The following is a 23,319-nucleotide window of genomic DNA, read 5'->3' on the forward strand; positions in this document are numbered from 1 at the left end:
CTAACAGTCATCTTTGATTGCAATTCAGGTACAATCTCTGGTTCAGTTTACGTTGCCAGTGCTAGAAGCTAGACGGTGAAATAAACAGAGAGCATCGTTCAACGTTTTCCGTGGAGCACAGTATCACAGTCCCAGGTGTAGTACGTGGAAGAGGGTGTTATTTTATGTCTACCGTTAGAAATCTCGCCAAGGTACTGAGCTGGCTTAGTCGCTGTTACAGTTGTTCTTTCAAGTTCTTTGAAGTGTTAAATGTGGAATAACATTTTTACTCTAGGTTTTGAAGTATTTCCCATGTATTGATCATCTTCCATGCATGAGGCTATACTTCATCTCAGTTAAATTGCTAGCATGGTACAGTGTGTGGCTTAGAGTAGCAAAGCAGTAAATGATTTGGAGAAGAGAGAAAAATGATAATTTCTGTCACTACAGGTCCAATATCCTCAGAGCGGGGTGGAAATGAAGTTAGCTGCGTACACTCTGTCTTCACTGCCTCACGTTGAGCCCAATAAGTGGTGTCCGTTATGTATGTGAATACTGGAAACACGGGGTGACATCGATAGTATGAAGACAATCAGAGTAAATACCAACACTGTGAGCAGGACAAGAGGAGAGGGGAGAGTTAGGCAGCGCAGTTGTACCACTTTATTTTAAACGGATTTTATTCCTGCCTCCAGCTTCTACCGGCTAATGTACACTGGACTAAAACCACTGCCTTAATATTTGTCACTAAATACCAAATGGGCATGCCTCGGTGTACAGCGCACCTGCTTTTGCAAGTACTGAAAGCAGGTATTCCTGGAGTCTTCCTCTGACACTGACTCCTCCAAATGCTCATGAGGGACCCCAGCTCCCAAACCTTTTTCGGGACTCCTGCCGGCAAGGCTGTTCTGTTGACTTGCGAAGGCCTGCTGAGCATGTGTGAACAGCGCCGCGCATGCTCCGTGGAGCGCGCAGGTTTACCGAGGAGCTAGCAGAGGATTTTACTACGCCTCTCCCGCCTTCCCTGCCCAGTAAGCAACCCCTCTCCCAACCCCCACCACGCGATCCCTCGCACCTCCCCGCCTACCCTCCGCCGCCACCCCCCCTCGCTTCACCCTAGGCTGGGGAATCTCCATTGACGTTTGGGTGACGCTGCCGTGCCGCCGCGGTCGGGAGTTCCAGGCGCCGCACAGGTAACGCCGCCGCTGCCGCCATATTGACAGAGCTGGGAGGGGGCCCGAGGGAGCGCGGAGCTGGCGGGGCGGGGGGCGGGGGGGGGGGGGGGAGTCACCGCCAAACGACTGTCGCGGCGTTGGCGGCAGTGGTGAGCACAAACCGAGCGGCAGCTCTTGGAGAGGCAGCACAGAGTTGTCTTCTCCGTGGGGAGCAGCAGCCTGCGGTGGCGACGACCCCTCGCTTCGAGTCTTTGAGGGACCCCACGGCGAAGGCAGCTGTCGCTGAAGGCGAGGCTGGGGATCCCGGCGGTGGCGGCGGCGCAGTGGCAGGCAGGCTCCAAAAACGGGATGCGCGGCCGCTCGGGCAGTTGGCAGCTCCTGTTCGAGTGCTCCTGAAGGGGCGATGCTACCGTTCGCTCCTCAAGACGAGTCCTGGGACCAAGAAATGGAGGTGTTTGGCGGCAGTGCAAGCAGCGGCGAGGTTAGTGTGGTGGCCAAGAGGGGTTGGGGCCACCCCCTTCCTCCTCTCAAGACCGTTGCTGGGGGGCCCGGGGGAGAAGGGGCATGGGGCTGGGAAGCGAGGTGCCAGGCCAGGCCCCTTGAGGCTGCGGGGCGGCGGACAACGCTCTGCTCGAACCGCGCTTTCTCTTGGGAGCCGGCGGGGATTGGGCGGCGGGCTCGGGAGTCAGGAGTAAGTGCAGCCCCGGCCAGGCTTGGCCTCGGGGGAGTATCTGTCTTGCGGGCCACGCCAGAGTTGTGACTAAGTTTCTTCACTTTTCGACCTGAAGTGGAACTGGGGGATACGCCAGGTGCCCGCGCCTGGCTCCGCATGTTTCTCTTTCTCCGCTGCGCCAAGTGTGCTAGCTGCCAATTTGAGGGACAGCTGCTGACTCCAGCTCTCTATTGAACACCGGGTGCTTTAGGAACCCAGCGCAACAGAAACAGCAAGGTGACGAACTCTGGGGACATTTACACATAGGGATGAATGCTCCTTAGTTACTTTTCTCATTTCTTTGTGGCTTGTTGTGGTTCTTTGTAACAACCTAAGTAGAGATTAACTGGAGGCAAGGTTTCTTTATCTACACTCAGGTGATGTTCTGCAGCCTCCTTGGCGGTCTCCTGAATTCTACCGCCCTCTTCCGCCCCTTCTCCCTTTGCCCAACTGCTGTCCCCGCCCCGTTGGTCAGTGAAAGAACAGGCAAAGTAAACTCCAGCCCTTATAAGAGGAATCTTTGGTAAGACAGCGAGGTTCAACCAAAATATTTTGGTTCGCCTCTCTTCCCGCTCTTCTTACTTCCGAAACTGTTCTGGTTATGCTTTGGTCAGCTGTGCAGTGAGAACTCAGATGTGCACAGGTTCTTTGTTTTTTTATTATTGTTGCTTTGTTGTTTTTGTTGTTACTATTAGAAGCAGGCAGCGTTTAAAAACAAAAACAAGACTTTTTGGAAAGTCGGATGTTTTTCTGATAACCTAATCTATTGACAGCCTGGTAGTACAGTAGAGGCCATCACGATTACAGATCTCCTAAAATTTTGAAGGCCAATTTGATTCACAGTAGGATATTTTGAGGTAGGACTTGAAATTCTCCACATCTCTAGGTGCAGACTTGTCTTTTAAATACTTGCTTCATCCTTAAAAATATACGTTAGACTGCTGTCTGTTTAATTTGTTCTTTTTCTTTTTAAATTTCCAACTGAGCTGGGGTTAAAATTGCATGCCAGAATAATATTTAATAAGAAATGTAGTGCAATATGGAAAAAGTCTAAAGTTGAACCCTCTCTATTTATAGGAAATATTTTACTATTACACTAAGGAATTCCTAGATATATTTTAAAATTCTACATCTCTTAAGAACAGGATAAATGAAGAGGGGTTTGTTTCTTCTTGGAATGTTTCATACTTGCAAGAATTTTCTAGAAGATTACTCAAGGGAAGAGGAATTTTGTTTAATTTGTGTATGTAATCTTTTGACTTATAGTTCTAGGCATCTGGTTTATAAAAACAGTTAAATGCTTGGATAAAAGGTTGGGATGGGAGGGGGGAACCATTCGCATGCTTGCTATTATTTTTGTTAACTTTGAATGTAGAAATGTTTTAAATTGTAATTACCACATATGGTTTTTTTTTTATTGTTTGCAGTATGTTTTAGGTATTATAGAGATTTAACAATGGGTCTCTCTACCTCAGCAATTTGGAAAAATACTGGAGTGGAAATTGTTAATCCCTATGAAGTAAAACGAAAGGTGAAGGTAATGTGGTAAAGATAGTATTTCTGCCTTCTTTGTCTAAAACAGTTATGAGTGGTTAGATTTAACCCTGCAAGTGACTTAATTAAACTTTTTTCTAAAACAAATATTCTAGGTGAAAACTAACCACTACATCTGACCTGCTTAGACCTGTTTAGTACTCAGAACAGGTTATGTTTTTTTTGTTGTTGTTGTTGTTATTGATGTTTGTTTATAATGGCTTTCTTTTGATAAGGAGACACTTTTACTTCCCAGAATTTATATTTATTTTAATTACATGTTTGTTGATGTTGGCTTTGGAAATGTTAACCATTGAATGTGAACTTTGCAGCCCTCAATCATGATAGTTTTTAGGACTAAGGGTGCTTTCATTGTAGAATATATTTTTTGAATATGTGTTGAAATCCTTAAAGAAAATGTAAGTATGAATCTGTTAACTTTAATGTTACAGGAAACTTTAATGTCTATTTCTGTGTGTGTTAAATCCTGATAAAATAAAAGATTGTATACACTATCATATTTTGTGGAATCTTTTTCAACATCTTTTGCTGTCTTGTTTCATGGGCAGTTGTTAACCTTTGAATTATCATTCAGAAGTGTGATAATTGGTTGTTTAGCCTCTTAACATGTTTTTGCACAGGAAAAAATTATTAAGGATAGTTATGTTTTTATACCAGTGCACAGTAATGAGGTATAATGATGAAGAGTCTAATCACTGTAACATTGTTCAATGGGAAATGTGTCAGAGGTTTCAAACAAGAATTAGATTGATTCCAGTGAGAGGTGGAGAATGGGCCTGAAAGGGGAAAGAGGGTTCCTGGGAGAGGGGAAAATAGGATAAGCAAGAAGCTTTGGTTCTGAGAGCTCTTGCAGAGAATGTCTCAATTAGGTCTATTGGGAATAGGGACTTCAAAGTATATTATCTCTCAGGCAGCCATAATTTTAGCTATTGCCTGAATTCTGTCAGCGTCAGGGAAGAGATATAATGATGAAAACCCTAATCACTGTAAAATTGTCCTATGGGAAAATGTGTCAGAGGTTTCAAGTAAGAATTAGGAGGTGTGATGGGTATTGGTCATTCGTGGACAAAGGTCATTAAGAATAGCCTGTTTTAGTAGTAAAGTGGACTTTTCATGAAGTAGTGCCATGTACAGAGTTTGTGCACTTTCTGTTTTGGTGAGAGACTACTTGATTCCTGATGGAGTTTGTTATAGATTTTTCAAATTGTATATTATATCACCATATTATATTAAATATTTATTGGTACTTTTATATTATTTTTAGCATACTGCTTTTGTTTAAGGAAGTTAGTTTTGAAAGTAATACAATTCATTGCTAAAACAGTTTGGGGCTAAAGCCACTGACTCTAAAAATTTAACTAGGACATCAGATATATGGCAGATTGGGAAAAACTGCTAATTTTAATTAAATTCATGAGACCCTGTAGTAATAGAGCAAAGAATATGGGCTTTGGAGGCCAGTTTAATCTAGGTTCCAGTTTCACATCCAACTTACACTAGCTCCACTGCAAGTTACCTAACCTCTCTGAGCTTCATCTCTAAATGGGAGAAGAACTGTCTTCAAGAGTTGTTATATAAAAACTAAATACCTTGCTGTGTTTAATTCCTTAGCAAAATGATTTGCACATAGTATGTATACAGTTCCTTCTCTTTCTCCATAATCGCCTCTTTTTTCTGCCCCTAAATTCTGAATTATTGTCAACTATATTAAAACCTGGAGAAGGCAATGGCACCCCACTCCAGTACTCTTGCCTGGAAAATCCCATGGACAGAGGAGCCTGGAAGGCTGAAGTCCATGGGGTCACTGAGGGTCGGACACAACTGAGCGACTTCACTTTCACTTTTCACTTTCATGCATTGGAGAAGGAAATGGCAACCCACTCATGTGTTCTTGCCTGGGGAATCCCGGGGATGGGGGGAGCCTGGTGGGCTGCCGTCTATGGGGTCGCACAGAGTCAGACACGACTGAAGTGACTTAGCAGCAGCATATTAAAACCTTGTGATTTAGATAACCATGGTCATAGCTTCAGTTTTCCTTATTATGAGTGGTTTTTTCATAAGATCTCCTTCTTAGATCATTTCATTTAAGTATATTGATCACATTTGTAATGATAGGATGAATAAAGATGAAATACAAAGTTATATTTAGGAACACTTTGGGGGATAAGGAGAGGCAAATAATTTGTTAAAACTAGCTAATGAGATGTTTCATTGACATTTTTCCTATTTTGAACTTTTGTCATGGTAGGAATTGGTTCAGTTCATGAGGTGTTTATGGGGTACAAGGCAGTTCAGTACATAGCATTGTAATGTGAAATGTCTAAAGATATACCATCCTGAATCCTGCCCCATCCCCGTGGGTTTACATTCAGGTGGGCAAGATAGTCATATGCAGAAACTGCTATTATACAAATTACAAGACTGTCAACAATGAGGTGGCTGTGATGGTGGTTTAGGGAATAGATTTAGTAAGGCATTATGAAAGAGGTGGAATTTGAGCAGGGCATTGGAGAGTGGATAATATTTTCACAGATTAAAGGAACCTATTTCTGGTGGATGAGGGCAGTGTAAGCAAAGGCATGGATGTGTCCTTGGAGGAAGGAGGAGTATGATTTGGTAGGATATAAGTCTATGATGTGAGAATGGGAATATAGTGTGAAATATGAGGTATTCATCTAAAGGTAGGCAAGGCTCAGATTGTATGGGGCTTTTAAAGCTAGTATAAAGGTTTTCAGTGTTCTGTAAATGGAAGCTACTGAAGATTTTTGAGATCATGAATGGCATGACCAGATCTGTGCTGGCAATAGCTGATGGCAGCATGTAGGATGGATTGGAGTTGAGGAGAGACTGAGGATGGGGAATTTTAATCAGTGAAAGTGAGGGTTTTTTTTTTTTTTTTTAACAAAGACAGAAGGCAGTAGAAAGAATACTGAGGGAGAGACCTTGAAGAGTTAAAATAGTTAACAACTGATCAGATATTAGGGAGTAAGATAAATTAGAAGTATTGTGGTAGGACTTAATTCAATATAACAGATATTTAATGCATGCTTGCCAGTAAAAGTGTCTGTTAGCCACTAGACTAGTATAAAGATAAACAAATATTTGCAGCGTAGGGAGATAGAAAGCTAAAACAACACTGCCCCAGTTGTGTCTTAAACAAGAACAAACCACTCTAAAGATTTCTGGCTATGCTTGGCATGCTTAAAATCCTTACTTCTAAAGGTGAATACGCTTATTACTAGCTGAAAAGTTTTTCAGTGCTTTTAAAATAGTGCTTTAGCCTGAAATTTTTGCTTTATCAGTATTCATCTTAAATAGCAGCCCACGAGTGCAGAGGGCTGTGCTGAAAATAGTGACTGGTGCTTTTTTCTAGAATGCAATAAAGGGAACAGGGATATCTGTTTTTCTTATATACTCTCACCAGGTTTATTTGGACTAGAAAGACGGGAGTGGCCAACAGGGCCCTGACCCCAACCCACCACTGATGCCTTCCCAGTTTTTCCAAGACTATTTTACTTTAAGCCAGTCTGGTCTGGAAATATTCAGGCCAGTTCCTTCAGGGCAAAGCCTCTGTATTTCCCTACCTTGATTTTTTCTTCAAGAGAGGTAATCATTACCTCACCATTCCAAAATAAGGCCTGACTTGGTTCTATTGCTTTCTCTGGCTATATTGTTTCAGTACCGCCCCTTTCAGTCTCTCTCATCTATAATTTTGAGAGAGAAATATAAGATTTTTTTTCTGTTCTTGTAATTTCTCTCTTGGTGGATGCTGTCATTATCTTTAGCCAGCAGTTCTCAAAGTCTGGAAAGTACTTGGAATCTTGAGGTCTTAATTTTTAATACTTTTGTCAAAATTTGCTGTATAATGTTTATACATTTATGTGATTTCCAAAGATAATTTACTGTTCTTGATGATGGTTTTATTTTCTTTGTCTATATTGTTTTCTTTTGGTTTATTTTTAGGTGGGAAGAGAGTTGAAAAGAGATTTAATTTATTTTATTTTTGGTTCCACTGAGTCTTTGCTGCTTGTGGGCTTTCTCTAGTTGCTGTGAGTCGTGGGTACTTTCTAGTTGTGGTACTCAGGCTTCTCATGGCAGTGGCTTCTTTTGTTGTAGAGCACTGGCTCTAGGTGAGTGGGCTTCAGTTGTTGCAGCTCGTGAGCTCTAGAGCACAGGCTCAGTTGCTCCTCAATGGCATATGGGACCCTTCCAGACCAGGGGTTGAACCCACATTTCCTGCACTTGCAGACAGATTCCTAACCACTGGACCACCAGGGAGGTCCCAGGAGAGAGATTTAGAACTAAGTTTGAACTGGCTTTTGTAGATAATAGAGATGTTTTCTGAATTGCCCTGGAGGCATTCTACGTAACTGATTTTGCTGCTAGATTTTAACTCTTATCTGTACATTTGAAGTAGGTCCTGCTGTGTGTATGTGTGTGTGTGTGTGTGTGTTGGTATGTGAGAGAGAGAAAGAGAGAGACTGAGAGGGAGAGAGTGTGTTTTGTTTATTCCTTGCTTCCATTTCACAAAGTATTTCAGATGGTTTATAGGAGATAAGATCCAATAAAAATTATTTTGATATTCAGGATAAGAGGAAACAGCATAGAAAGGATGGGAAGGATGGAGGATGGGGATGGAGGGTGAACTAGAACACAGATAAGATGCTCTAAAGGTCTGCTATGTATTTAAAATATAGTTTAATTTCAAATTTGTCCTTGATTTCCATGGGCTGGTAGTTTTTAGTTTTGATCATACATCGGATGGGGCTTCCCTGGTGGCTCAGTGGTAAAGAATACACCTGCCAATGCAGGAAACACAGGTCCAATCCCTGGGTCAGGAAGATCCCCTGGAGAAGGAAATGGCTACCCACTCCAATATTGTTGCCTGGGAAATCCCATGGACAGAGGAGCCTGGTGGGCTACAATCCATGGGGTCTCAAAAGTGTTGGATACGACTTAGCAACTAAATAACAACAGCCTAGATCAGAGATATCTGGGAATTAAAAAAAAAATTTCCATGATGGTGCCTAACTCACAGAGATTCATATTTAATCTGGTGAGTGTGTGGGCATCATTTCCTAGGTGATTGTGATATACAGCCAATGATAAAGAGCCACAGCTCTATGCCAAAAGGAAAAAAAAAAAAAAAAAGTCATGTAGTTCTCATTATCCAACAGGAAAAAAAGCGTCTGTCAATTCCTAAGCCAGTAATTAGCTGTAAAATAAATTTTCTGTGAGTTATGTTTTTTGTATGTTTTATTCTGTTGTTCTACAGTATGATGGGAGCAGAGGAAGTATTTGAAGTATCTTGTATACTCTTCCTGTGTAGATTTGAGGAATTTCCTTTTCTATAAGAGAAAAAAAAGTTTAGTGACCTGTTTTAACCTTATAATTTTGAAGCTAAATAATCTGCATACCTTACTACTAGCTAAGGGGATAGTGACTCCATTGTGAATAAAATAGCCCTTCACTAACAAAAATTTCAAAGGCCACAAATAATTATTCTTACTATGAGGCCTATCTCTCTTTTCTGTAAAGTGGTTGGGGACAGACTTTAAGAGGATATGTAGTAATTTTAGCACCTAATTAAATTTTTTACTCAAAAAGACGTTGGAATCCATTCCATCTTAAATGTATCTCTTAAGGGAAAAAGAAACAACATTTATTGAACATGTATTATCTCTTCAGTTTTACTAACTCTTCAAAACAGTTTGGTGTGAAAAGGTGTATCTTTTTAACAGATGAGAAAGACAAAAATCAGTGGAAGGCACAGTTGGAATTTGAACTGAGATCATTTTAAATTCATGTTTTTCCCTGTATACATTGTTGTCCCCCTTATAAAGATTATATTGAAGATGAGAAGACATAGACAAGTTGTTGACAACCATATCAGATCAGTAAATCAGAATTGCTGATTGAATAGCTATGTTCACTCAAAATAAAGGTCAATAAAATCCAAGGAGGTTTTATGTAGACATAGACAGGTTAATTCTCAATTTCATATATAAAAGCATAGGATCTAGAGTGTCTAAAACAGTTTTGAAAAAACTAAAATGCAAGAAATCACTCAATATAGGGTAGTAAGGCAGTAAAAACAAATTAAAGCAGTGTGGTATTGGAAGAATAAACACATAGATCAGTGGAACAGAATAGGGAATCCAGAAATAGTCCACTCAAATAGGCTCAACTGATTTCTGAGAAAAGTGCAGAAGCAGAGTAAAGGTCTTCAGTTTCCTTGTATATAAAATGGAAATTAATGTGTTTATCTCTGATTATTTTGAGAAGTAAATAAAATCATTGTTCTTTGCATATACTCTCTGACAAGAATAATAAAGTTATTGCTGTTTTTAACAAAATAAGATTTAGATGTCTTACACAAAGGACTTCTTTTACTCTGATAAATAACTCAATGGCCAATTTAAACTTGTTTCACATTCCCCAAGGTTGTATTTTTATGAAATTATAAGGACCTCATATCTCTAAGAAATTACTACAGTGAGAATTGCTACTAAAGAATACCATGTATGTACACATGCCATGTAAAAGTGTGCATTCATCTATACTACACACAATACATGTATCTTTTGAAAGTAAAATTTTCCAAAGCATATGTTGTAGTTTGCATTAGACTGGCCAGATGACCAGTGTCTTAGCATGGGGAACATTTTGGAGCTATTTAGAACCATTAAAGTCATTTCGACCAAGGAGAGTAAACAAATTCCTGCCTGAACAGTAACCAGGGAAGCTGCTTTACTGTCATTGGACCAAAGTTTTAAAATGTTCCACAGATACCTTCTAATGTATATATAATATTGATATGCTTAGTTCAACTAATAGTAACCTATCATTTGCACAACTACCAGTCCTTTTAAAATGTATGGCAAAACCAATACAGTATTGTAAAGTAAAGTAAAAATAAAAACAAACAAAAAAACAAAACAAAAAAAATAAAATTAGCTACTATAAAAAATAAATTAAAAAAATAAAAGCATGATGATACTCAGATTGGTTTTAATTGATTCTAAATGTTATTTTGCATTTATTCAGCAAATGATCATTAAATGCCTGCATGTGTAGATTGTTGTGTTAGTTACTAGATAGAATTCACTTGCTTATTGTTCTGGGTTTCTACCTTGAAAGCTGAAAACCAATTAACTGGGAAATGTCGGAAGGGACAGTATATTATGTCACAACAACCAGCAAATTTAGGCTGATAGGAAACTTTTTAAAATTTTACTTTTTTCTGGGATAGTAATGTTCTAATTCCATACTCCTGTGAAATTACTCACAAGTTCACTGATAACTCCTTCTCCTTTGCTTACCAAAAATATTGGTAGTTTTAAAAAAATAGTAATAGATTTCCTCCTATTCAAATCAGCTGTCAAGAGTAGAGCCTCGGTATGTATGGGAATTCTATTTGTGTCTTATTTTTGCTTTAGGTACCTCTCTTTACTCCTGGCATTGGATTATGGCAGTTAAAGAGGATTATTCTTTGGAGGCATGTGTCCCTTTTGCTTTTATTTAGTGCTCTTCTACAGTCTTTTTTGCTGCATGGTAAAGGAAAAAAATTTCCTAATGAATTGCCTTTGAATTGGCATCTCTTAGTTCTTGATGTTGAAATAATACAGAGTCTACAGGTTGGTTTTCTTGGTTAACAAGTTATCCTTGAAGTCACTAGTGTTTGATTTTGTGTGTTTCACCTCTAACTTTTTGGAGGTGTATACTAAAATAACTAGTAAAATTTTGAAATTACCTTTATCCTCATTATTTTCATAGCGAGATTGTTCAGAAGCTGGATAGCAAGATCAGTAATACATTATGTGACCAATTTTAACATACTGTACATGTAAGCAGTCTCTGGGAAGCATGGGTTTGTCTAGATAACAATAGGGCTGACTTCAGCCTTTTTATTTAACCTATTGGGCTCTGTGTTGCAGAAAGATTATTAAGAGGGCCATGGCATGACTGTTTTTCTAGAAATAACGTCTCTGAAGATTTAGAGTGATCTTGAATTAGGGTATTACTTTGAAGACTGATTCTAATTGAATAAACTTAGTAACTTTAGAGTCATTATCATTTTTTAATTTGAGAGGAACAGAAATGTCATCATCATTGTTTCAGATTTTACGTTTTTAGATTCTATGTTTTAAAAAGTAGTGTACTTGACTTTATTTGTTTTAAATACTTGTAACAGTATGGCACAAGTGAAATATTGAAAAAAGATTTGGGTGAATAATGCTGGTTCCAAAAAGTGAACTAAGTATTCGTTTGTTTGTTATTAGAGTTAACAGCATCTAAAAATCTAACATAATCTTCCTTCCTTCCTTCAGGGAGATGACAAGTTTCTGCTAGTAAAATTATTGGTTTCAAAAAGCGTGGAAAAGTATCTATTCTGCTGGCATTTTCTTTTAATTTACAAGGATACAGGAACATTGGAGTAAAAGTAAATTGAAAATACAGCTTGAGTGCTATGAAATCGTGAACATAATCAGGGGAAAGCAATATTCTGTGTGTACTGCAGCAGTTATAAGCCCAGAGCATAGATAATTTTAGTTTGTTCTTTCTTTGCTAGGCCAACTTGGTTCAGTTCAGTTGTTCAGTCATGTCCGACTCTGCAACCACATGGAATACAGCACGCCAGGCTTCCCTGTCCATCACCAACTGTTGGAAGCTACTCAAACTCATGTCCATTGTGTCAGTGATGCCATACAATCATCTCATCCTCTGTCATCCCCTTCTTCTCCCGCCTTCAATCTTTCCCAGCATCAGGATCTTTTCCAGTAAGTTGGCACTTCTGATCAGGTGGCCAAAGTATTGAAGTTTCAGTTTCAGCATCAGTCCTTCCAGTGAATACTCAGGACTGATTTCCTTTAGGATGGACTGGTTGGATCTCTTGGCAGTCTCCTCCAACACCACAGTTGAAAAGCATCAATTTTTAGGTGCTCAGCTTTCTTTATAGTCCAATTCTCACATCCATACATGACTACTGGAAAAACCAAAGCTTCGAGTAGATGGACCTTTGTTGGCAAAGTAATGTCTCTGCTTTTTAATGTGCTGTCTAGGTTGGTTATAGCCTTTGTTCCAAGGAGCAAGTGTCTTTTAATTTCATGGCTGCAGCCACCATCTGAAGTGGTTTTGGAGCCCAAGAAAATCAAGTCTGTAACTGTTTCCACTGTTTCCCCCATCTATTTGCCATGAAGTGATGGGACCAGATGCCATGATCTTAGTTTTCTGAATGTTAAGCTTTAAGCCAAAATTTTCACTCTCCTCTTTCACTTTCATCAAGAGGCTCTTTAGTTCTCCCTTTCTGCCATAAGGGTGGTGTCATCTGCATATCTGAGGTTATTGACATTTTTCCCTGCAATCTTGATTCCAGTTTGTGCTTCATCCAGCCCAGCGTTTCTCATGATGTACTCTGCATATAAGTTAAATAAGCAGGGTGACAATATACAGCCTTAACGTACTCCTTTTCCTATTTGGAGCCAGTCTGTTGTTCCATGTCCAGTTCTGACTGTGGCTTCCTGACCTGCATACAGATTTCTCAAGAGGCAGGTCAGGTGGTCTGGTATTCCCATCTCTTTCAGAATTTTCCACAGTTTATTGTGATCCACACAGTCAAAGGCTTTGGCAGTCAATAAAGCAGAAATAGATGTTTTTCTGGAACTCTCTTGCTTTTTCGATGATCCAGCAGATGTGGGCAATTTGGTCACTGGTTCCTCTGCCTTTTCTAAAACCAGCTTGAACATCTGGAAGTTCACAGTTCACGTGTTACTGAAGCTGGCCTTGGAGAATTTTGAGCATTACTTTACTAGTATGTGAGATGAGTGTAGTTGTGTGGTAGTTTGAGCATTCTTTGGCATTGCCTTTCTTTGGGATTGGAATGAAAACTGACCTTTTCCAGTCCTGTGGCCACTGCTGAGTTTTCCAAATTTGCTGGCATATTGAGTGCAGCACTTTCACAGCATCATCTTTCAGGATTTGAAATAGCTTAACTTGAATTCCATCACCTCCACTAGCTTTGTTCATAGTGATGTTTCCTAAGGCCCACTTGACTTCACATTCCAGGATGTCTGGCTCTAGGTGAGTGACTATGCCATCGTGGTTATCTGGGTCATGAAGATGTTTTTTGTACAGTTCTTCTGTGTATTCTTGGCACCTCTTCTTAATATCTTCTGCTTCTGTTTGGTCCCTACCATTTCTGTCCTTTATTGAGCCCATCTTTGCATGAAATAGTGCCTTGGTATCTCTAATTTTCTTGAAGAGATCTCTAGTCTTTCCCATTCTATTGTTTTTCTCTATTTCTTCACACTGGTCACTGAGGAAGGCTTTCTTATCTCTCCTTGTTCTTTGGAACACTGCGTTCAATCGTGTATATCTTTCCTTTTCTCCTTTGCCTTTCACTTCTCTTCTTTTTTCAGCTATTTGTAAGGCCTCATCAGACAGCTGTCTCGCCAGTGTTCAGAGGTTGTTTTGTGGAAGTTGCTCAGCATACAAATAATCTTTTGATGAAATTGTGGGGGAGAAAGTGTTCTCTCTGTCCTGTTCGTCCACCGTGTAGTATGAAATATGACCAACTTGGTACTCTTGTGCATTTTTAAATGTTATGCTTCTAATTACTAAAAAATTAGATAGTTTAGACTAAGTTGTGGTAAACTTTTTCTGTTAAGAGCCAAATAAATATTTTAGAGTTTGTTTGCTTTTTATAGCATCTATTACATATTCTTAAAACAGTCCTTTAAAATGTAAAAAAAAAAAAAATTGCCTGTGTGTCACCGTTTAGACAAATGGTTTTAGAATGTCATTTACAAAGTTGTTTGTACTAATCTCCTGACAAAATTTAGTGTTAGAAGTCTAAGTGAAAAAAAAAAAAAAAGAACAACAACAAAAGAACATTTGAAGTAAATCCCATGGAATATATGAAGTATCAAGAATTTTTGTAGACTTATTTTGAAAAATATCTTATGAATGATGCAAGCTGTGTATTTTTCAAATGATTTTGAAAGAATTGAATTTATATTGGCTGTTAGAATTTAAAATTGAGTCAGAAATCATAAGCAGAATGACTACTGGAAATACTTTATGAAATTAAGTTTCAAAGTTTTTAAATGTTTCAAGTAAGAAAATTAATAAAAAATAAGGAAAATCTCTGGTAGTTACTTACTACTGAAGTTATTTTTTACATTTAATTCATTAAGATTATAAATTTAGTCATTCCATTTCACAAATTTTTCCAGGATTAATTATGTTCTGAATAATATGCTAGATACTGGGGTTATAAAGAATCATAAGACATGATCCTTTTCCTCAGGGAGCTTATAGTGTGATTGAGGAATGGAACAGATATTTAATATGTAAGACTGTTTATGGATAGAAGTCTGTGTCTGTTAAGGTAGAAGGAAAAAAAAGGAAGATATAACATTGAGTTTTGATAAAGAGCTGATGTTCAAAAACACAGGTAACATGAAATGGTAAATACTTCAAAGACGATTCATAGTTAAATTGGACTCTGTTTTTTATGCTTTGATTTGAACATGAGTGTGTTTTAACAGCTAATTTACTTTAGAGCATAGTCTATTGTGGCTGCCTGCATGCTAAGTCGTGTCCAACTCTGCGACCGCATGGACCATAGTCTGCCATGTTCCTCTATCCATGGGATTTCCCAGGCAAGAATACTGGAGTGGGTTGCCATTTCCTTCTGCAGGGGATCTTCACAACCCAGGGTTTGAACCCACGCTTTTGCATGTCTTGCATTGGCAAGTGGATTCTTTATGACTGTGCCCACTTGGGAAGCCGAGCAGAGTCTCATCATTGTTTTTAAATACCTGACTAATAGAGTAACTTAGAGGCAGTATACTCTTGCTCATCCTGAGAATCTCTTTAAAAGGTAACTCTTTTAGGGGAATTCCCTGGAGGTCCAGTGGTTAAAGCTGTGCTTTTGATCCTTGATCAGAGAACTAAGATCCCACAGGCCTGTGGAGTGTGGCCACACACACACACAAAATATCTGAACAGATATATTGAAACAGAATTCAGTTCAGTTCAGTTGCTCAGTTGTGTCTGACTCTTTGTGACCGCATGGACTGGAGCATGCCAGGCTTCTCTGTCCATCACCAACTCTCGGAGCTTGCTCAGACTCATGTCTATTGAGTCGGTGATGCCATCCAACCATCTCATTCTCTGTTGTCCCCTTTTCCTCCTGCCTTCAATCTTTCCCAGCATCAGGGTCTTTTCAAATGAGTCAGTTCTTCACATGAGGTGGCCAAAGTATTGGAGTTTCAGCTTCAACATCAGTCCTTCCATTGAATATTCAGGACTGATTTTCTTTAGGATGGACTGGTTGGATCTCCTTGCAGTCCAAGGGACTCTCAAGAGTCTTCTCCAACACCACAGTTCAAAAACATTGATTCTTCAGCGCTCAGCTTTCTTCACAGTCCAACTCTCACATCCATACATGACTACTGGAAAAACCATACCCTTGACTATACGAACCTTTCTCTGCAAAGTAATGTCTCTGCTTTTTAATATGCTGTCTAGGTTGGTCATAGCTTTTCTTTCAGGGAACAAACGTCTTTTAATTTCATGGCTGCAGCCACCATCTGCAGTGGTTTTGGAGCCCCCCCCCCCAAAACAAAGTCTGTCACTGTTTCCATTGTTTCCCCATCTGTTTGCCATGAAGTGATGGGACTGGATGCCATGATCTTTGTTTTCTGAATGTTGAGTTTTAAGCCAACTTTTTCACTCTCCTCTTTCACTTTCATCAAGAGGCTCTTTAGTTCTTTTGCTTTCTAAGGGTGATATCATCTGCATATCTAAGGTTTTTGATATTTTTCCCTGCAATCTTGATTCCAGCTTGTGTTTCATCCAGCCCAGCATTTCACATGATGTACTCTGCATGTAAGTTAAATAAGCAGGGTGACAATATATAGCCTTGACATACTCCTTTCCCAATTTGGAACCAGTCTGTTGTCCATGACCAGTTCTAATTATTGCTTCTTTACCTGCATACACACTCGGAGAACGGAATGGCAAACCACTTGAGTACTTTTGCCTTGAGGACCCCATGAACAGTATAAATCACAATTGCCCTTTCTTAAACCTGTGAAGCAGTGACAGTGAGTAGTTATGTAGTTATGTTTCAAAGGACTAACCTATTGGGGTAAAAAAACAGGAAGATCAAAACAAATCATTTTAAATGAAGTTTGCAGGTGCTGTCAAATTTTCTATAAGTAATGTGTTGACTATAAAATTCAATCTAAAACATTAAAAGCATAAATCTCCTGGAGAAATGACCATAACTAGTAATAAACCTTTGAAAGTATTTAGTAGTTTAAACTCAGGATGGAGATTAAACCTGCTATGTGGAAAGCAAAACAAAAAGAATAATTTTTGGACATGCCCAACTAAAAGACTATTAGTGAAACTGATAAAGTGTGTTATAGTAAAAATATACAAAGATAGTTTTCACTTCTCTCTGGTTTGTGATTCTTCAAGTAAGACATTTATCCATGGATGTATCTATATCTATCTATCTATCTATCTATCTATCTATCTATCTATATATATATATTTCAGTTCAATTCAGTGGCTTGGTCGTTCTGACTCTCTGCAATGTGTGTGTGTGTGTGTGTGTGTACCTTTATGGGTTGACTTGGAAGATTGTTTTCAAGTTGACCAAAAATAGTTGTATTATTATTTAAGAGTAATGTTCCCACAATTGTATGTCAAAACTAAATCTGTTAAATTAGTAGCACATGATGATGTAGCAGTAAGTTTTGATTCACAGGTATATTATTTTGTACATAGGTAGCATTATTCAACTTTGATTAATTGTTAACTAAAATGTTCCATATACTTTTTTCCTGTATTTTCTTTTGGCATCAGGCATTTATTGAGCACATGTGACACTGTGCCAGCTGCTTTAAGAACATAAATATTAATCCTGAAAAAAAAAATGAGGGTTTTCATGATAATATGTTTTGTTGTTACACAGTGAGGTAAAGGTGGGTGTTTGGAAGCTGGATATGATGTTTTCTAGGTAACTGCATGATTCCCTTGAAACAAATATTCCTAAGGAACTGTTGAGAAATTTGTCAAAGTTTGTTGATCGTACAGGAAGAGGGAGCTATGGATTTGAGTAAGTGAGCAGACATGCTGGGAGAATGGATGAATTCTGCACAAGACATGGTGCAGTGATACCAGTAATATTGGAGATAGCTAAGGTAAGGGGATCTCAGAATTCAGTGAGTAATTTGGGGTACACTGATGATATATCCAACGGTTTGTTAGATTTCCTATAGTGGCTAGACTTTGGGAAATGTGAACTAAGGGATTATTTTCCCAGGCGTAAGGGCTCTGGATGGATATTAAGATAAATAATAATAACATAACTGTAGTGAAAGAACAATCCCAAGAAAAGTCAGCCATTTTACAATATAGAGGAGTAAGGGTGGCCTATTGGCCTTGGTTAGTGAAAGAATCCCAAGCTGAATAGATTAATCAGATGCCCAATAATTGGAGCCAGAGGCTTATTCCTAGCAGAGTTCAAGCAAGATCTGTGGTTTTCCTAGAATTACCACCAACAGAGGATGCCCGCTGGTATGTAGTACAGCACATTAATAAACTTGTAGTACAGAACATTAATAAACTTGTAGTACAGAACATAAATAAACTTGTAGCCACAAGGAAGAGTCCCAAAGGTTAGATTCTTCTCAGTCCTCCATTGTCAAAATTAAGAGGTAAAGGGTCAGGGACAGTTCTTCTGAATTATCATTCTAGGTATACACCTATTCATGAAAATTTTCACTCCTTGAAAATGTGTCTATAATGTTAGAAGTATAATGAGTGTTAAGTTGATGCTTCATCAGATATTACAGAATAGAGGACATATCACAACTCTGTGGTAACCACAATTAGAACAAGGGTAATCAGAGATATTTCACTGATGGAGATCATGAAGAGTATTGGCTTAGTCCGGAGTCTTGGAAGAGCCATCTGTATCAGATGTTATCTGCTTTATTTCTAGGTCTAATTTAGCTTTAGGTCTCCAATGGTTTCAGAGGCCCATTCAGTTGGAGAAGTCTTTTTAAAATGTGAAACAAATTCAAGAATCAATGCTTTAAAGTTTAGCAGCACAGGGATTGGTTAAAAGTATTGTGATAGTACCCCTTTCATCTGATCTGTAAGGAGTCTGTTAAAAGATGTCTTTTCCAATAAACATAGTCTCCTGGGTGTAAATTGTGGTGTTCTATACCTTCATCCCCTGGATGTGGAAAGCTTTTTCAACCAGATGCTCATTTTTCTTCAGAGTCTTAATGATATTTTGACAATAATGTAAAAGATCTCCCTTGACTACAAGTGGCTCATGTGATCCTGATTCACAAATCTTGGGTCTTCCAGTAATTATTTCAAATGTTTAATGTAACTATAAGTAGCAATTTAAGCCAAGGAAGGCCAAAGGCCTTAGAGAGTTTTGCTGATTGAGTTTTGTAAATTATGCCATTAGTCTTTCCCCTAGACCAGAAGATTGGAGATGATAGGCACAGTGGAAATGTAGTATAGGCCAGATCACAAACAGCATTTAGAATTTTTCCAGTGAAATGGGTACTGTTATCACTACATAATTCCAGGGGAATTCCTCAGGTAGGAATAGTCCTTTCCAACAGTCCTTTGTCCACTGCAAGGACAGTTGCTTGTTTGTAAGGAAATGATTCTAACCAATGAAAACACATACAAATCATCACCAGAACATGTATATTTATATCCTTGAGAGAGAGGCAGCTGAATAGAATCTAGTTGCCAGATAACGAAGGAACCAGGAGGCAAAGGAAAGTGGCCTTGAGAAGTATTAGTAGATTTTCCTTCAATGTACTTAGGACAGATTTGACACCTCTGACGTATTTTGGTCACTACTGTGAAAAAGGTTTCCAAAAGTATTGTTTTCCACAGGTTTTCATTTTATTAGTTCCCCCATGAGTCATTTCATATGTTAATTTTAATATGGTTGCTTGAATGACTTCAGAAAGAGCAGAGCAGCCATTTGGCCCATACCAAAGCCCAATATGTTGATCAAATGTGTATCCTTCAGAAACCCACCTCTGTTCCTTATACGTAGCATGTAATTGCCCATCACTGATAATATCCTTTAGATCTTGGGTGCCTGTCCAAGTAATAGCTAACATGGTGTGAATAGAATGACCAACAGGAGGTTCCTTTGTGGAGCCTGAATCTTGTAATCTTGTAATGCTTCTACCTTAGTAGTTTTATCTATTTAACTGGTTCCCTTTTCTGCCTCAATGTTGTCTTTGGAATGCACTAGGAGCTTTATTATTGCCAGTTGTGACAGCAGGATTGCATCCAGTAAGATGTTAACAAAGGGATCACTTTCAATTTCATTTCGCCCTGGGAGCAGGAGACTTCTCGTTTCCAAAGCATTCCGAAGTCATGAGCTACTCCAAAAGCATACCTGCTGTGTAATTGTTAGCATGTTTGCCAGAGACCTGAGTGCAGGCATGAGTGAGTACTTATAGGTCAGCTTCAATTTGGGCTGAAGAAATAAAGGGCTAAGCTTTGTATTCTATTAAAGTGAAGGGAATAGACACAGTGTATCCAATTTTCAGATGTCTATCATTATTTCATAGGTAGGAGTCATAAGTAAACTAAGCTCTAAAGTTGTCTAAAGGTGTTTCTTGTAAATCTGGATGTGGACTAGTCAAGAAATCACTTGTGGTTATGCAGTCATGTGGGGTCTCATCTGTTGGTGATGTTAAGAAAGTAGCAGGATTTAGGGAGTTTCCATGACACAAAAATGACATTTGGAGAGGAAAACAATAAGATTTCATGAGGCTTCAGTCCACTACCAGATTAAGTGTTGTGTGTAGTATGAGTTCACGAATGCTGCAATAGAGTGAGAGACAAACACTTGTAAAGAAGACCCTGTAACTCTCTCTCCTGTGGTCCACAGAAGAGTAGCAGTGGGCTATTGCTCAAAGGCAAGGTGGATGTCCTTGAGTTTTGAGTTCCAACTTTAGGCTATAATAGCTGATAGGTGAGCATTTTCCCCATGGGCTGAACAAGCACTCCAAGGGTATTTCTGTTAACTTCATTTAACTTCATAGTAAAAAGGGAAGAGAATCACTAGGGTTTCCTATAGCAGGGTCAGTGACCAATTTAATCTTTAAAGTTTCAAAAGCTGACTCAGTGTCATGATTCCAAACAAGAGGATTGGGTCTCTTATCATTTGAAAAGGAATAAATGGATTTTGCATAAAAGGAGAAATTGGGAACCCAACTTCTACAGTGGGCATCACCAGATGGTCTTTATTGAAATCAGATTGATTATATTCTTTGCAGCCAAGGATGGAGAAGCTCTATACAGTCAACAAAAACAAGACCAGGAGCTGACTGTAGCTCAGATCATGAACTCCTTATTGCAAAATTCAGCCTTAAATTGAAGAAAGTGGGGAAAACCACTAGACCATTTGAGTATGACCTAAATCAAATCCCTTATGATTATACAGTGGAAGTGAGAAATAGATTCAAGGGATTAGATTTGATAGAGTTCCTGAAGAACTATGGATGGAAGTTCACAACATTGTATGGGAGGCAGGGATCAAGACCATCCCCAAGAAAAAGAAATACAAAAAGGCAAAATGGTTGCCTGAGGAGGCCTTATAAATAGCTGAGAAAAGAAGACAAGTGAAAGGCAACGGAAAAAGAACAAAAAAATACCCATTTGAATGCAGAATTCCAAAGAATAGCAAGGAGAGATAGGAAAGCCTTCCTAAGTGATCAGTGCAAAGAAGTAAAGGAAAACAATGGAATGGAAAAGACTAGCGATCTCTTCAAGAAAATTAGAGATACCAAGGGAACATTTCATGCAAAGATGGGCTTGATAAAGGACAGAAATAGTATGTACCTAACAGAAGCAGATGATGTTAAGAAGCGGTGACAAGAATATACAGAAGAACTATACAAAAAAGGTATTAATGACCCAGATGACCATGCTGCTGTGATCATTCACCTAAAGCCAGACATCCTGGAATGTGAAGTCAAGTGGGCTTTACGAAGCAGTACTACTAAGCTACTGGAGATGATGGAATTCCAGCTGAGCTATTTCAAATCCTAAAAGATGTTGTTGTGAAAGTGCTGCACTTAATATGCCAGCGAATTTGGAAAACTCATCATTGGCCACAGGACTGGAAAATGTCAATTTTCATTCCAATCCAAAAGAAAGGCAATGCCATAGAATGTTCAAATTAGCACACAATTGTACTCATCTCACACGCTAGCAAAGTAATGCTCAAAATTCTCCAAGTGAGGCTTCAACAGTATGCGAACCTAGAACTTCCAGATGTTTAAGCTGGATTTAGGAAAGGCAGAGGAACCAGAGATCAAATGGCCAGCATCTGCTGGATCATAGGAAAAGCAAGAGAATTCCAGAAAAATATCTACTTCTGCTTTATTGACCTTGCCAAAGCCTTTTACTGTGTGAATCACAACAAACTGTAGAAGATTCTTAAAGAGATGGGAATGCCAGACCAGCTTACCTGCCTCCTGAGAAATTTGTATGCAGATCAAGAAGCAACAGTTAGAACCAGACATAAAGCAACGGACTAGTGCCCGATTGGGAAAGGAGCAACACAAGGCTATATATGGTCACCTTGCTTATTTAACTTATATGCAGAGCAGGTTCAGTTCAGTTCAGTCACTTAGTCGTGTCCAACTCTTTGCAACCTCATGGAATGCAGCATCCCAGGCCTCCCTATCCATCACCACCTCCCAGCGTTTACTCAAGCTCATATCCGTTGAGTCAGTGATGCCATCCAACAATCTCATCCTCTGTCTTCCCCTTCTCCTCCCACCTTCAGTCTTTCCCAGCATCAGGGTATTTTCAAATGAGTCAGTTCTTCACATCAGGTGGCCAAAAGATTGGAGTTTCAGCTTCAGCATCAGTCCTTCCAGAGTACATCATGCAAATGCCAGGCTGGATGAAGCACAAGCTGGAATCATGATTGCCAAGAGAAATATCAATAACCTCATATATGCAGATGACACTACCCTTATGGCAGAAAGTGAAGAGAACTAAAGAGCCTCTTAATGAAGGTGAAAGAGGAGAGTGAAAAAGCTGCCTTAAAACTCAACATTAAAAAAACTAAGATCATGGCATCCAGTCCCATCACATCATGGCAAATAGATGGGGAAACAATGGAAACAGTGACAGATTTTATTTTCCTGGGCTCCAGAATCACCACAGATGGTGGCTGCAGCCATGGAATTAAGACACTTGCTCCTTGAAAGAAAAGCCGTGTCCAACCTAGACAGCATATTAAAAAAGGGACATTATTTTGGCAACAAAGGTCCATCTAGTCAAAGCTATGGTTTTTCCAGTAATCATGTATGGATGTGAGAAGTTGACCATAAAGAAAGCTGAGCACCAAAGAATTGATACTTTTGAATTGTGGTATTGGAGAAGACTCCTTAGAGTCCCTTGGACTGCAAGGAGATCAAACCAGTCAATCCTAAAGGAAATCAGTTCTGAATATTCATTGGAAGGATTGATGCTTAAGCTGAAGCTCCAGTACTTTGGCCCCCTAACGCGAAGAACTGACTCATTGTAAAAGATCCTGATGCTGGGAAAGATTGAAGGCAGGAAGAGAAGGGATCGATAGAGGATGAGATGGTTGGGTGGCATCACTGACTAGATGGGCATGAGTTTGAGCAAGCTCTGGGAGATGGTAATTTAGGATGGGGAAGCCTGGTGTGCTCCAGTCCATGGGATCACAAGAATTGGACATGACTGAGCGAGTGAACTGAAGTTCTACAATAACCTGCTAGCCTGAGAAGGCCTCTCAACTGGCACTTGGTGACAGGGAAGGGAAACTGTGATATGCCTTGGATGCTT

At 39.2% G+C, this 23,319-nt stretch overlaps 1 protein-coding gene across 1 annotated transcript in view; it reads left to right on the forward strand.

Annotated features, from left to right (window-relative positions):
* The first annotated feature begins 1,557 nt into the window (after positions 1 to 1,557).
* Positions 1,558 to 23,319, forward strand: part of RPS6KA6 (ribosomal protein S6 kinase A6) — a 180,888-nt gene continuing 159,126 nt past the window's right edge. The window contains exon 1 of the mRNA XM_052663075.1: positions 1,558 to 1,635. Within this exon, the coding sequence (XP_052519035.1) occupies positions 1,558 to 1,635 (78 nt within the window). The remainder of the gene's footprint in view (positions 1,636 to 23,319) is intronic.

Source organism: Budorcas taxicolor, chromosome X (assembly GCF_023091745.1).
Source record: "Budorcas taxicolor isolate Tak-1 chromosome X, Takin1.1, whole genome shotgun sequence".
NCBI lineage: Eukaryota > Metazoa > Chordata > Mammalia > Artiodactyla > Bovidae > Budorcas > Budorcas taxicolor.